General features: G+C 47.1%; 1 protein-coding gene across 1 annotated transcript in view; it reads left to right on the forward strand.

Annotated features, from left to right (window-relative positions):
• The window catches only part of UVRAG (UV radiation resistance associated), a 92,373-nt gene extending 79,963 nt beyond the window's left edge, over positions 1 to 12,410 (forward strand). The window contains exons 14-15 of the mRNA XM_079973745.1: positions 3,027 to 3,118; positions 10,332 to 12,410. Coding sequence (XP_079829871.1) covers positions 3,027 to 3,118; positions 10,332 to 11,022 — 783 coding nt within the window. The 3' untranslated portion in view covers positions 11,023 to 12,410. The remainder of the gene's footprint in view (positions 1 to 3,026; positions 3,119 to 10,331) is intronic.
• The last annotated feature ends 2,827 nt before the right edge of the window (positions 12,411 to 15,237 follow it).

Here is a 15,237-nt window from a genome sequence, read left to right on the forward strand (position 1 = left end):
TACACTCAAGACAGGAAGAACCAGATGCACATATATAAGATAGGGGATACCTCGAAAAGGATCTAGGCGTCTTAGTAGACCACAGGCTGAACATGAGTCATCAGCAAAAAAAGCTAATGCTACCCTAGACTGCATCAACAGAAGTATAGTGTCCAGATCAAAGGAAGGTATAGTCCCAGTCTATCCTGCCTTGGACAGATCTCACCTGGAGTTCTGTGTCCAATTCTGGGCACCACAATTTAAGAAGGTTATTGATAATCTGGAATGTGTGCAGATGAGGGCAACCAAGATGATCCAGGGTCTGGAAACCAAGCCTTATGAGGAATGGTTGAAGGTGCTTGGGATGTTTAGCCTGGAAAAGAGACTGAGAGGAGATATGATAGACCATCTTCAAATATCTAAAGGGTTGTCACAGGGAAGCCGCATTAGCTAACCCCTCCCCAGTTTGGTGTCATCTGAAAATTTAATGAGCATCCCCTCAATTCCTTCATCCAAGTTGGTTATGAAGACATCGAACAACAGCGGGCCCAGGACAGAACCCTGTGGCAACCCACTTGTCACTTTTTCCCAGGATGACGAGGAACCATTAATGAGTACTCTTTGGGTTTGGTCAGTCAACCAGCAACAAATCCACCTAACAGTTACTTCATCCAGCACACATGTCACCGGCTTCCTTGCAAGAATATCACGGGGGACTTTGTCAAAAGCCTTAATGAAATCAAGATACACTATGTCCACAGCATTCCCCTGACCCACCAAGTTTATTACTCCCATCAAAAGAAAAAAAAGAAATAAGGTTCATCTGACATGACTTGTGTTTGAGAAACCCATGCTGGGTCTTAGTAATCACAGCATTCTTTTCTAAGTGCTCACAGACCGACGGTTAAATTATCTGTTCTAGGACCTTCCCTGGTATTGATCTGGTCAGTAGTTTACCTGGGTCTCTCCCCCCCCCCTGCTCCCCCAGTCTTGCAGGCACTCTCCTCCTTTTGCACCCGGTGGTTCTTTCTCTCCTGCTTACAAGCAAAGCCCCATTTTCCAGCTTCCATAGTCTTCCTGTCCATTACTGTTTCTGAGCTCCAGCTTGCAATTATGACAAGAGGTTCCTGCAGATTCAGATGGGCAGGAATGGCTTGTGAGAATCAAGCAGTGTCTGTGAAGCATAAGCGAACAGCAGCCCCTCGATTAGTCATGCTGAAAGGCAATCACTCTACAGGCACAGTTGTTTAAATCGTACTAAATCTTCCTTAATCTAAACTCCCTGGAGCATCAACTTCTGAGTAGTGGGCCAAAGAAAGACCTGTGAACAAATGCCTTTGAGCTTTGTTTCATTTGCACTGCCGCAGTTCGCAGTTCGGAGTCTTCTTCCACCGGCTCAGTCTCATTGATGCTAGTTCACCTGAGCGCCCAAGATGCACGTTCTTGTTCTGACCGTTATTATTCATTGAATTTATATACCACCCTATACCTGGAGGTCTCAGGGTGGTCCACAGAATAAAATGAAAATATAAAACCACAAAATACATAAATGCAAAATAAAAACAACAACCCCCCACATTTTAAAAGGGCATAGGATGTCAATAAAATCAACAACCCAAGTCCTGGTTAAAAGGGAACATTTTTGCCTGGCGCCTCAAGGTGTATAATGAAGGCGCCAGGCGAACATCCCTATCATTTACGTGTTTTAGGTACAGTGGTACCCTCGGGTTACATACGCTTCGGGTTACAGACTCCGCTAACCCAGAAATAGTACCTCAGGTTAAGAACTTTGCTTCAGGATGGGAACAGAAATTGTGCTCTGGCGGCGCGGCGGCAGCAGGAGGCCCCAGTAGCTAAAGTGGTGCTTCAGGTTAAGAACAGTTTCAGGTTAAGAACAGACCTCCGGAACGAATTAAGTACTTAACCCGAGGTACCACTGTATTTGCGATGGTACACAAGCACCTCAGAAGTGTGATGTGCAACATGTGCCCTAAGGCAAGGGTGGGGAGAAGGTAGACAAGGATCTTCTGGTAGATTGATTGGTAAATGTTTCTCCTCTTCCTCTTCTTCCACCCCACCCACCACCACTTTGCTGGACAAGAACGTTGAGTGAGTTTTTGTGTGAAAGGACTTGTGACCTTGGGAGCTGGTAGTGATTACTATTTCCTGGCTAAGCACCAAGCCTTTTCATTCTTCGTGTACACCTGCCTGTCTGGGCTTCTATTTTGCAACTGGTGCTGCTTGGTGGACCTTGAGGTTCTAGATTACAGATTTGCAGTGTAAATCTCTCCATATTTCCTCAGAAACAAGAGTCATGGTGTTCAGTGGTGCTCTTTCTATGTGTATTACTTCAAGGGAAGTAATAGTGCCACTGTATTCTGCTCTGGTCAGACCTCACCTGGAGTACTGTGTCCAGTTTTGGGCACCACAGTTCAAGAAGGACACTGACAAACTGGAACGTGTCCAGAGGAGGGCAACCAAAATGGTCAAAGGCCTGGAAACGATGCCTTATGAGGAACGGCTAAGGGAGCTGGGCATGTTTAGCCTGGAGAAGAGGAGGTTAAGGGGTGATATGATAGCCATGTTCAAATATATAAAAGGATGTCACACGGAGGAGGGAGAAAGGTTGTTTTCTGCTGCTCCAGAGAAGCGGACACGGAGCAATGGATCCAAACTACAAGAAAGAAGATTCCACCTAAACATTAGGAAGAACTTCCTGACAGTAAGAGCTGTTTGACAGTGGAATTTGCTGCCAAGGAGTGTGGTGGAGTCTCCTTCTTTGGAGGTCTTTAAGCAGAGGCTTGACAACCATATGTCAGGAGTGCTCTGATGGTGTTTCCTGCTTGGCAGGGGGTTGGACTCGATGGCCCTTGTGGTCTCTTCCAACTCTATGATTCTATGATTCTATTTGGAATTGCATTCCTCAAACAGCAATCTTCTTCTCTGGCATGCAGCTTGCAAGGCAGCTGTCCCGTCTTAAGCCCATCAAGGTTTACTCAGGTGTTCAGAAGAACCATGTGCTAATTCACCTGTTTCTCTCTCCATAGCTTAGATACCAACATGGGCTGGGAACTACAGATCTAAGGCAGACACTTCCTAATCTGAAGAACTTCCTGGAGCACGGCCTCATGGTCAGATGGTAAGTTCTGTCCGTTGCAGTAATGGGAAGGTGGGATAAATTATTAAAAGTTTGTAGAACATACGATATACCTAGGAAGTTGCACTTAGAGCTCTTTCTTGTGACTTTTTGGTTTGGAGCATGTCCCACCTCAAATCTTTTGCCACTCGATGGTGACTTGGGGACCGGGAGTCTTGAAAACATCTGGATTGGATGTGCTTTATAAAAATAGGAGCTGATCTCTTGCAGGAGAATTAGAATATTGTGCTAAAGGATCTCTTAATTCATCTGCAACTGAATATGAAGCTACATATTCAGGCAGTGTTGTTGTTCAGTCGTTTAGTCGTGTCCGACTCTTTGTGACCCCATGGACCAGAGCACGCCAGGCACTCCTGTCTTCCACTGCCTCCCACAGTTTGGTCAGACTCATGTTGGTAGTTTCGAAAACACTGTCCAACCATCTCGTCCTCTGCTGTCCCCTTCTCCTTGTTTCCCAACATCAGGGTCTTTTCCAGGGAGTCTTCTCCAGGGAGGTGGCCAAAGTATTGGAGTCTCAGCTTCAGGATCTGTCCTTCCAGTGAGCACTCAGTGCTGATTTCCTTCGGAATGGAGAGGTCTGATCTTCTTGCAGTCCATGGGACTCTCAAGAGTCTCCTCCAGCACCATAATTCAAAAGCATCAATTCTTCAGTTATCAGCCTTCTTTATGGTCCAATGGTTAAATGTAAAACCCAATAAAGATCTGAAAACAAGCAATAAAGATCTGAAAACAAGCACTTCCATACATCACTACTGGGAAAACCATAGCTTTAACTATACGGACCTTTGTCGGCAAGGTGGTGTGAGGCAGTAGCTATAGCTTTTAAATAGCTAAGACAGATTTTCTAACGCCTCTGGAACTTGGGGAGGGGTCAAGAGATTGTGGGGGCTTCCAGATGTGAGATGGCTACATCTCCCCCCCCCCATTCCATATTTCTTCAAAGCCTCCCCCCACCCCAAGTTTCTATTGATCATATTTTTGGTACATTTCAGCCCCAGATGTGATGGCGTGATAAGTCCAAGCCTTGCTTAATATTATGCTGTCTAGCATTGTTATTAGCCCTGCCACCGAGGCTGGATGGAGCGTTCCAGCCACCTAGCAAATAGATCAAGCAACACCATGCGGTGTATGTCGTTTGCATAGCTTAATTTGCCGGTGGAAAATATGTAGGATTTGACTTTCCCCGCTGTGGAATTCTGGTTTCCAACTTGAGGTAGACCCTCGTCCCTGGGTGGCTCCTTAGAGTGGCATGGTCTCATTATCAAGACAAAACACATTCTTTGCCTGGCTAATATTTCAAAACATGTGTGGATATTAGCCCTGCCTCTCTGGGACTATCGCGTTCCCCCTCGGCGCATGTCTATGGCTCATTTCTTTCTCACCTCCAAGGCTCAGATAGGTCCGATGATTCTGAACGGTTCCTCTTGGTACTTCCTTACAGTATAAACGGTAATGAGGCTTTTCATAGATCCTCCCTCAAGAGGAAGATTAGGGGGGCCATATTTCCAGCTAGGGAAGTTGGGCGCAAGCACGCTTGAGTGCCAGAGCCCGATTCACATGTGCATGTGTGGAATGTTTGCATGCAAATGACTGTGCACAGATGGTTAAGTTGATCTCCACAGGGCCCCAGCTATTAAAATTTAAATTTATGGCAGCATATATATAAATGTATGTGTGGCAGGTAGGCCACACTATGGACTGCAAGAGTTTCTTGATCTGCATGGCTGACAAAGCGTTGCCAGATGCCCCTTTGCTTCTGTGAGAATGAGATTGGGGAGGGTTAAGCCCCTCTGAGTGAGTTTTCTTGTTTACAACACTTGCGTGGGATTCCTTCCGTTTGATAATTCTTCTGTGTTTGCCTTTAATTCAGTGTCTTTTGTGACAAGTGGGGTGAGATTGACAGGTGTTATGCATATGCGTTCCCACCTTATCCTCACTCCCCAAAAAAAGAATTTGTGAGGGAAGCACTCTGTTGAAGGATGCTCTGGCCCACGGAAGCTAATGCTGCAAATACCTTGGTCTTTAAGTTGTACAAGACTCCTCCTCCTGCTGCTGCTGCTGCTGCAGGCACAGAGTGACTTGGCCTTCAGGACGCATTTGCAGACAACTTTGTAGCGCAAAGTTGGTCGGCCAACTGGCCTGGTCCCGGAAGCCAGTTCCCCGTAGAGCATGTAGATAATGTACAGAGTTACTGCCACAAGATACAATGGCTGCTAGCCTAGTTCGTTTTAAAAGGGATTAGACAAATTTGTGGAAGGGAGGTCCATCAGCAGTTGCTAGGCATGATGGCTGGCAGATGCAAGATGCTCTCAGAAGACCAAAGGAGATGTCTATGGGGGGAAGTCCATGAGCAGGACCTGAATGCAGCAGCCTCCTTTTCATCCATGCTCTCCAGCAACTAGCTTCCAGAAGCATGCTCCTCTGATGCTGGAGATAATACTAACAGCCATTTGATAGCCTTGTTCTCTGTGAATGTGACCAAACCTCTTTTAAAGTTTTCCAGCTTGGTGGCTGCCATTTCATCTTGCATAAGTAGTGCCTGGATTTAATATTTAGAGATGTTTGTTAAGTGAAGGGCGATACCCTTTTCAGATTAGAGATTTCTGCTCGGAATTTTGCAGATTCCACTGTTCAGCCCCGAGGCTGCCTCGCATAAGTACCCCTTCCCATTCATATATTTGAGCATTCTTGCATTCGCTTCACACTTTCCTCTGGCAGAATTTGCTTTCGGTTACATGGTGTAACATATAAAGTGATTTACTGGTTCATATTTTTTTTTGCATCTCAAAGAAGCTATTTATTACTTTGAACTTTCTGTTCTCCATATTGTCATCCTGGACATCCATGTGTATTCTGTGTTTACACAATTTGCTGATGAAATAGGCAGGCAGTGAAAGGAATGCGCTGAATGCTCCTGGACCCCACTTAAGTCTTCCTCTGGGGTGGGGGGGTGGGGCGTGTAATATTGCTTCTTCTAAAATAAACGAAAAGATGCAGATTTGGTTTGAGGATGAAAGCAGATGAGGTTTAAGGCTCACTTCTTGTGTATTTATGATGGATGGATGCACTTGCAAGTCAAAGCCTTTTCCAGCTCTAAAGGGGGAACTTTGAGATGGGATTTTTTTTGTTGCAGTAAGCTCCCCGATCCCATTTACCCCTCCCCCCCCCTTTTCTGCTGCCTGTCCATGGCAGGTACAACTGTGGTTTCTGCTCCTGCTTGATCCACATTTTACATCTTGAGAGTAGAAGAGGGGGTTGTTTCCTTTCCTTGCTGCTTCAGTGCACTTCAGATGCTAAGTGGGACCGCAGGTTGGTGAGGACCACAAAACCAGGAAAGCACCACTGGCACGGAGTGAGAAGAGGAGGAAACTCCAGGTGCTGGAAGGAAGGCCTGTTTTAGGACCGACACATTTTTGAAGTTAATATGGTACCTCCTCTGAGGGAGGCGTGGAGAGTGGCATTGAGAAACCAGGCCTCTTTTCAGTGCTGTCTTCACATTTGTGGGAATCTCTCTCCAGGAAAACCCGCCAGGCACCACCATTGTCATAACTGCAGTATGGTTATAGTCTGTGTGAGCAAGATGAGGCCTTCTTATTCTTATTCTTGTTGGATGAACGCCTTTGAGGTTCCGTTCCATCTTTCCTGCACATTTGGTCTTCAGTGATCAACATGCCACATGTTTGCATGGTTGTAAGTTGCTTCAAGAGGGACGCAGGTGGCACTGTGGGTTAAACCACAGAGCCTAGGGCTTGCCGATCAGAAGGTCGGCAGTTCGAATCCCCATGATGGGGTGAGCTCCCGTTGCTTGGTCCCTGCTCCTGCCAACCTAGCAGTTCGAAAGCACGTCAAAGTACAAGTAGATGAATAGGTACTGCTCCGGCGGGAAGGTAAACGGCATTTCCGTGCACTGCTCTGGTTTGCCAGAAGCGGCTTAGTCATGCTGGCCACATGACCTGGAAGCTGTATGCCGGGTCCCTCAGCCAGTAAAGTGAGATGAGCGCCGCAACCCCAGAGTCAGTCACGACTGGACCTAATGGTCAGGGGTCCCTTTACCTTTACCTTTAAGTCACTTCAAGGCTTCCTGTGTTTGGGCATGCGGAAAGTAACAGCGATGGTGATTTAGGCACTTGGGGAGAATTGCTATTCAGAACATGCCCCCTGACAGAGGCTCGTTCCAAAATGCATTGGGCTTTTTTTCTTCAAAAAAGAATTTATAAACCTTTCTCTTCATGTGTGCCATACTCATAATTTTGTGGTGTGGGTACTTCACAAGAATCCCATAAGTGCAGTGGCCTGGATTCTGTGATTCTTTGCTTTCGGCATGGGGGAAGAAATAGTGAGAACACCATGCAAACTGACCTGCACCCTGCGCAGTCTTCTTCAGCATGGAGCCTCACATTGCCTGACCATATCCTCTACTCCAGTTGCTGTACCGGTCCTGGGACCAGACCATGGCATCTTAGCTTTCCCCTCATCTTCCAAAAGAGAACTGCTTTATGTTGTAATTTCTGTTTCCCCTTCTTCGTTACTGGCCATCTCCTCCTGGCACCTTTCAGTGACCCCGTCATTACTCTGCATTATTTAAGCTATAATCTTTAAAGAGGTGTGAGATTTTTTTCCCCTCCTGCTTTTCTGTACTTGACATGATACTGGCCAAAGGGTTTGCCTGAAGTGTCAAACTTTTTGGATGGCTGTAAACCAACTTAAACACCTTCATTTTTTGCTGCCATGAGGTCATATTCGCAACCAAAAAAAGAAAGGTGCGGGGGGCAGGAATCAAATGTTTAAGTTACATTCCCGCCCTCCCCCCTTAAAGTATTCTCATACCATTGGGCTATATAGCTGTGCATCTTGGCAGGGGTCCAGACAATCACGATTTAGTATTTTAACCAGCTGCAATCAAGTAATGTCCCTCAGAGGGAACATTTTGTACAGAGGGAAAGATACATATTTGAGACTGTGAATTGTACTCTGTCTTTACATAGGTTTTTGCAGGCCTTTTGCAAACATATTAAATAACAAGGCAATCTGTTTGGGGGGGGGGGGGTTAATCGAGGGTTTTGTTTTGTTTTAAAGAAGGATCTTTTGACCAGGAAGTCGGAGGCAAGCCTTAAAAAATGATGGCAAAAACAGTGAGACGGAAATAAGTGCACTGCTTTTGTAGCGCCAATTCTTCTTGAAATTGGTTTCTGTTTGCCAGTGGCTTCACCTCAAATAATTGTTCAGTGTGGATGGCATTGTTAGCTGTTCTGATGTTGCCCTCCAGATGTTGTGTGCTTCAACTCATCCATCCCAGCCAGCATGGGCACCAGGTTGGAGGAAGCTGGGTGGTGCTGTGGGTTAAACCACAGAGCCTAGGACTTGCCGATCTGAAGGTCGGTGGTTCAAATCCCCACGACGGGGTGAGCTCCCGCTGCTCGGTCCCTGCTCCTGCCGACCTAGCAGTTCAAAAGCACGTCAAAGTGCAAGTAGATAAATAGCTGTGGCGGGAAGGTAAATGGCATTTCCTTGCGCTGCTCTGGTTCGCCAGAAGCGGCTTAGTCATGCTGGCCACAAGACCCGGAAGCTGTACGCCAGCTCCCTCGGCCAGTAAAGCGAGATGAGCGCCTCAACCCCAGAGTCGTCCACGACTGGACCTAATGGTCAAGGGTCCCTTTACCCTTTACCTTTAGTGGAGATGAAGTGAGCTAAACATCCAGTTGACTTTGCTTCCCAAAGTGGAACTCCTCAGACATTGCCCAAATAAATTATGACACAATGCGTCTTTTTAGACACTATCTATGCCAACCCACCCCCACCCCCACCCCCCAAAATTTGTATTTAGGAAGAGGTTGGGAGCAGGTCTTGGCCTTTCAAGGATTCTAGCTCTTGCTACAGCATGTCAAAGTCGTCCGGAAGTTCCAGCATTTATTTGAACGCAAAATTCTCCTCTGAAGAGGGTTTCATCTTCCAGGGTCTGGGGAGATACAAACGTAGGATCTCTTGGCTTAGACTTGAGTTACAAGGGAGAAAGTGTCTGAGCCCAGGGCTTACTTCTGATCTCTCCCTTGAAGCAATTTGATGATAGTAAGAAGATAAATTAATACAGGCAGCCCCTCATTTATTCACGTTCAATATGTGCATGACTGCCCATCGTTCCGAACCCGGAAGAGACCCGAAAAGTCACAAAAAGGGGCGGGGGCAGAACGAGGTGTTTGCAGGCATTTTCATTTTCAAATATACACAACTTTACTTAGACGCACGGTGCCTCGGAGTGTAACCACCAAGTAAATGGGGAGTTGTAGGTACCTTAGAGCCAGCTCTGGAATTCATCAGAAACGGAAAATGCAGAAGCAAAAGCGAATGGCTTAGGATGCAGAATCCAAAGTTGAGGCTTGCATGTGGCACTGTCTGTTAACATCAGAACGTGCAAGCTTTCAGGGTACCAGGACTTCAAATAAGCTTGGGACTTCTGTAAAAGTTTAAAACCTGGCCAAGTTGGATCAAGTTGGGAGTGACTGTGACTATGTTGCTGGTAAATTGGCATACGATTAGTGAGGTTTCCCCTCTCGCCTGCCCCATAGCCATACATTCAGTGCCACCCTTAGCTTTTGAGCCTCATAAATGAACTAAAACAAAACAATACTAAACGGTGGTGCAATGGATAGGGAGTGCAGCTTTCATGTAAGAAACTTGGGCTCAGATCTCCACTGAATTGCAAAGCCAGGTAGAAGTCACTGTTTTCTTGCTGCATGCCTTTCTTCATGGTTTTGTGGCAAGGATAACAGGAAGCTATAATGCTCCAATGGCGTAGAAATTAAATAGTGAGCCTACATAGATGCCTATATGGAGAGCCAGTGTGGTGTAGTGGTTAAGAGTGGTAGACTCATAATCTGGTGAACCGGGTTCGCTTCCCCGCTCCTCCACATGCAGCTGCCGGGTGGCCTTGGGCCAGTCACACTTCTCTGAAGTCTCTCAGCCCCACTCACCTCACAGAGTGTTTGTTGTGGGGGAGGAAGGGAAAGGAGAATGTTAGCCGCTTTGAGACTCCTTCGGGTAGTGATAAAGCGGGATATCAAATCCAAACTCTTCTTCCTCTTCCTCTTCTATTACTAAAATAAGAAATTGTAATTGCAAATCTGGAAGGGATGAACCAGATTCCACTGACCTTAGCAGTGAGATAACCTTTCACTGTCTTTATCATTTCTCCCCATAGTGATCGGCACCACATTTCCAGCGCCATTCCAGTTCCAAAGAGGCAGAGTTCTGCGTTTGGGGGTTTGGATATTGGGTTCACCAGCAGCCATCCTTCTCCAGACAAGGGACTCCGAAAACGGGCCAACTCTGAGAACGAGAGACTTCAGTACAAGACTCCTCCTCCGAGTTACAACTCTGCTTTAACACAGCCCATTGCCATTGCGGGGGAGCCGAATAAGAAGGCCGGGTCTTTATCCTCCTCTTTAGATACCTCCATTGACTTCTCGAAAGAAAACAAAAAGGGAGGGGACCTGTGCCACAGCTTGAACGGCGAAAACAGGGGCCCAAACACCTCCCGAGACCAGCAGGAGTCTTTCCTGGGACCCTCTCGTGCAATAAATGGCGCGGCGTTGCCCAGTGAGCGCCCCAGCGCGGCCACCAGTGACCAGCTGTGTGCCTTCCGCGGCGCCCTCGGTGCCGACCTTCTCTGCACGGTTGAGCAGGCGGAAGAGATCATGGGCATGGAAGCGACGGGCTTCGGCACCGGAGACCAGCTCGAAGCCTTTAACTACATCCCGGTGGACCACGCCGTGGCGGTGGAGTGCGATGACCAAGTCTTGGGGGAATTCGAAGAGTTTTCCCGGAGGATTTGTGCTCTGAACAAGGACGCCCCCACGTTCCGCAGGCCGCGGAAGGGTTCTGACAAGTGAGCTTTTTTTGGACGCGGCGGAAGTGGTGCCACGTTTCACAAGGTGAAAACTATGTATCTGGAATGAAGATAAAACTTGCACTCGTAATCCCTGATCAGTTATCGGGTGGAATTGGGTGGGTGGGCGGGGGAGAGAAGAGAACTGTCTTTATAGTTTTTGGGAAGTAGATTTGGGTTACACACAATCATGGTCTCGCCACAGTCCAGGTAAACCTCTGCTGCTTCCTCTCCTGGTTTTCCTAGTATTTACAGATTGCTCTGGCAATTGGATCAGGCCACTGGAGCATTGTCTGCTTTTAAGTTTTACATTTCTTTCAGCCCTTTGACAGGTTGGGGTGGAGGAAAATTAAGTCAAACACTTAGCTGAAGACATACAGGGGTGAATGTGTGCGCCGTTCGACACACGTTCTCTCTCCTCCTCAACAGCTTTTTGCCTTCTTCCAGGTCTTGCCGCCCTTCCTGCTTCAGGGGCAAGATTCCCTGTCAAATCCAGTAAGAATGCCTCTCCCTTCACAATGTTATCTCCTTCCTTCCTTCCTGCGCCACTCTTGCCGGCGTCAGTCACTGCGCACGGCCCAGTAAGCGCCCCATGCATTTCAGTAGGTCATGTGCAGGAGATGTGCCCGGCGTATTGCTCCCATTGCTTCTAGGTAGAAAATTTGAGTGGGGGTGGTGATGGGAGAGGGAAGCCCTATAGGCTTCGGTCTTACCCCAACCTTATCGCTGTGTGGCTAGTTTAGGAAGAAATACAGTTCTGGCACTCAAGCCAGACCTCAAAAACTGAAGACGCTGCTTCTGCAGTTTAGTAGCTCTCTGGAGCACTTGGGGCTACAGGTGTGTCTCATGGGACCAGCAAACTGCAATAAATCAATCCATAGGCACATTGATTATTTCCCCCCAGACCCTATCAATCTGTGAAGCAGTATACAAACACGCAAGCCAGATGTTATATATACAGTGCAATAGGTTTTGAGATGATGTGAATGGACTCTTAATAGTGCTTGCTGTTGGCCATACTTAATAACAATTTCATTTGGTTGAGGTGGGGCAAATCAACCAAACCTTCTGTACTTCTCAACTGGAGCTGTCCAACAATTTGTTTTTTTTCCAGTGGAGCAAGTTCGACTCCAGATGAGGTAGTTTGCCACTGGGGCATGTGTTTCCAACTGCACTAACATACAAGCGGATTTTGTGGTCTGCTTGAGATTCCCGACGATATGCATTTATTATTTTTATTGTTTTTTGGAGTTCAGGTGTGCCTGGCTCTCGCTTTCTACATTGTATACCGATGTCTGGGCTCGGTTGTGAGCTCACAAATAAATATATATATAAATATAAATAAATAAATATATATATATGTATAGCAGAATAAAAGTTTAATTTACTTCATGGTGTGGTGCCTGACAACTTCTTCCCTCGGCTTGCCTGCTCCTTTGAACCTTTGCTCTTGCGCATTTGGCAGACATCGTAACAGAGTTGAAGCCAACTGTTAAGGAAACAGCGGAACATGGAGGACAAATGGGCACACTCTTGGTAGCTCTGGCAGGCCGTGTACAACTGTATTGAGATCAATTGTGTTGCTTTCATTTAACCTTCCTTGGTATGGAGACTTCCAGCTGTTCTGTACTCCCATAAGCCCCAGCCAGCCCTGAGAAACCAGTAGACGGGAATAATAATAATAATAATAATAATAATAATAATAATAATAATATTTAATTTATATCCCGCCCTCCCCAGCCGAAGCCGGGCTCAAAGCGGCTAACAACATTAAAATAATACAGCATTATAAAATCAGTTCATTATAAAATCAGTTCAAATCAAATTGATGGCAACCATTGGGCTATAGTTCTGTGAAGAATTACCAAAGGAGGGGGTCAGGCTGTGCCTTGGCCAAAGGCCTGGTGGAACAGCTCTGTCTTGCAGGCCCTGCGGAAAGATGTCAAGTCCTTCAGGGCCCTCGTCTCTTGTGACAGTGTTCCACCAGATTGGAGCCACAGCCAAAAAAGCCCTGGCTCTGATTGAGACCAGCCTAACCTCCCTGTGGCCCGGGATCTCCAAGATGTTTTTATTTGAAGACTGTAAGGTCCTCCACGGGACATAGCAGGCGGTCCCATAGGTACGAGGGTCCTAGGCCGTATAGGGCTTTAAAGGTTAAAACCAGCACCTTAAACCTGATCCTGTACTCCACTGGGAGCCAGTGTAGCTAGTATAGCACTGGTGAATGTGATCCCACGGTGAGGACCCCATAAGGAGTCTCACCGCGGCATTCTGCACCCGCTGGAGTTTCTGGGTCAGTCTCAAGGGCAGCCCCACGTAGAGCGAGTTACAATAATCCAGTCTACATCTACATCTAGGGGAGGCCAAATCTGTCATACTGCCAGTCCAAGTAACTTGTACATGTTTTTGGTTTTTAAAAAAACCCATCATTCCATTTCTGCATCATAATACCAAATCACGTACTTTGATACGTTTCGAACCGCCTTGCAACGTTCAGAGAAGTGTGAAGTCTTGCGGATAGCGGAGTTTCAATACGCACATGTGTCTGAAACGTGGCTTAGGTCACTGCCTGGAGGAATTTGCAGAGATCAAAGCATCCCCCATAGGCGCCTTAATATTTCTCATTTCTCGTCGACTTCCAGCGATACATGCAGGAGGGAGCCCTGTTTTAGGAGAACATTGTGTTTCCAAGATGAAAGCAGATACGAAGGGTCTTTCTGCTCTGCCTGCTCCAAGGCTGTTCATTCAGGCTTGAATACTGGCACTCGGTTCTGCTATTGTTGCCATCGCAAAGTGATGAATGGGGAACTGCCAGCTGGCCCACAGCCAACGAGGCTGCACCCCTGTAAGCGACCTGAATCTCGCCCAAGGTTTTGGAGCATAGATCGCACTGCTGTGCGTCTGCCAGACGAGTCTGTTCATTTGTCTTCCACCCATGTAATCTATTCAGTCTGTCGTCGTCATCTCCTTCAACGTGCATTTGCGAGGAACCAAATAGTAAAGATTATATCCAATTCTGTTATAGTTACTTGCATTTATATCCCCCCACTTTTTTCTCCAAGGAGCTCAGTGTGACATAACATGGTTCTCCCCCTCATTTAATCTCCTGCTTACAATCCTGGGAGATTGGTTAGGGCAAGAGGCAGTGACTGCCCAATGTCTCAGTGATCTTCATGGCCGAGTGGGGATTCGAACCCTGGTCTCCCAGGTCCTAGTCGAACACTCTAACCATAATACTATGCTGGCAGTTCACTTGTACAACAAGAAACAGGGACGTGGGTGGCGCTGTGGTCTAAACAACTGAGCCTCTTGGGCTTGCCGATTAGAAGGTCGGCAGTTCGAATCCCTGTGACGGGGTGAGCTCCCAGCTCCTGCCAACCTAGCAGTTCGAAAGCACACCAGCGCAAGTAGATAAATAGGTACCACTGTGGCGGGAAGATAAACAGCATTTCCGTGTGCTTTAGTTTCCATCACGGTGTTCCGTTGCATCAGAAGCGGTTTAGTCCTGCTGGCCACATGGCCCAGAAAGCTGTCTGTGGACAAACGCCAGCTCCCTTGGCCTGAAAGCGAGATGAACGCCGCAACCCCATAGTCGCTTTTGACTGGACTTAACCGTCCAGGGGTCCTTTACCTTTTACAACAAGATGACTGCTACTACCATTATTCCTTTGTCTCTGACTTGCCCTTCACCCGCAGATCCCAGGGCAGGTTACAACAATTTAATTTAAAAAACAGTTCAGACATATTTCATTCACAATAATAGGGTTGGTCCTAAGGCCACATGTCTTGGGTGTCAAAGATCAGGATAAAGAAGTCTGTGTGAAATCTCTTGACTTCTCGGGTACCACTGGACAGATCTCAGAGGTTGGTGGCACAGCTAATGGAGGTTTTCGAACAGAAAGCGTGTGACCAATTCCTGCATTCCAGGGGGCTGGACTAGATGGCCTTTGGGGGTACTTTCCAACACTATGATTCCATGTTTCCTTCTCTAGTTAAGGCTATGCATCGCTTTTTGGACCTTCTTCCAGAGATGCCGCGCAGCTGGAATAACAGACCCACAGAGCATTCTGGTGCAAGGTGCCATATGGGTTTGTGGAGCTTTATGGAGTGTGGAAATGGGATGTTCGCACATGGAGGCAGGTTTTCTTAATCTTCCAGCACTTCCTGAGATCCAGGCAACGGTATGTCTCTGCCCCCCTGCCAAACCCCCCACATTTGC

The sequence above is a fragment of the Podarcis cretensis genome (assembly GCF_951804945.1).
Source record: "Podarcis cretensis genome assembly, chromosome: 4".
NCBI classification, from domain to species: domain Eukaryota; kingdom Metazoa; phylum Chordata; class Lepidosauria; order Squamata; family Lacertidae; genus Podarcis; species Podarcis cretensis.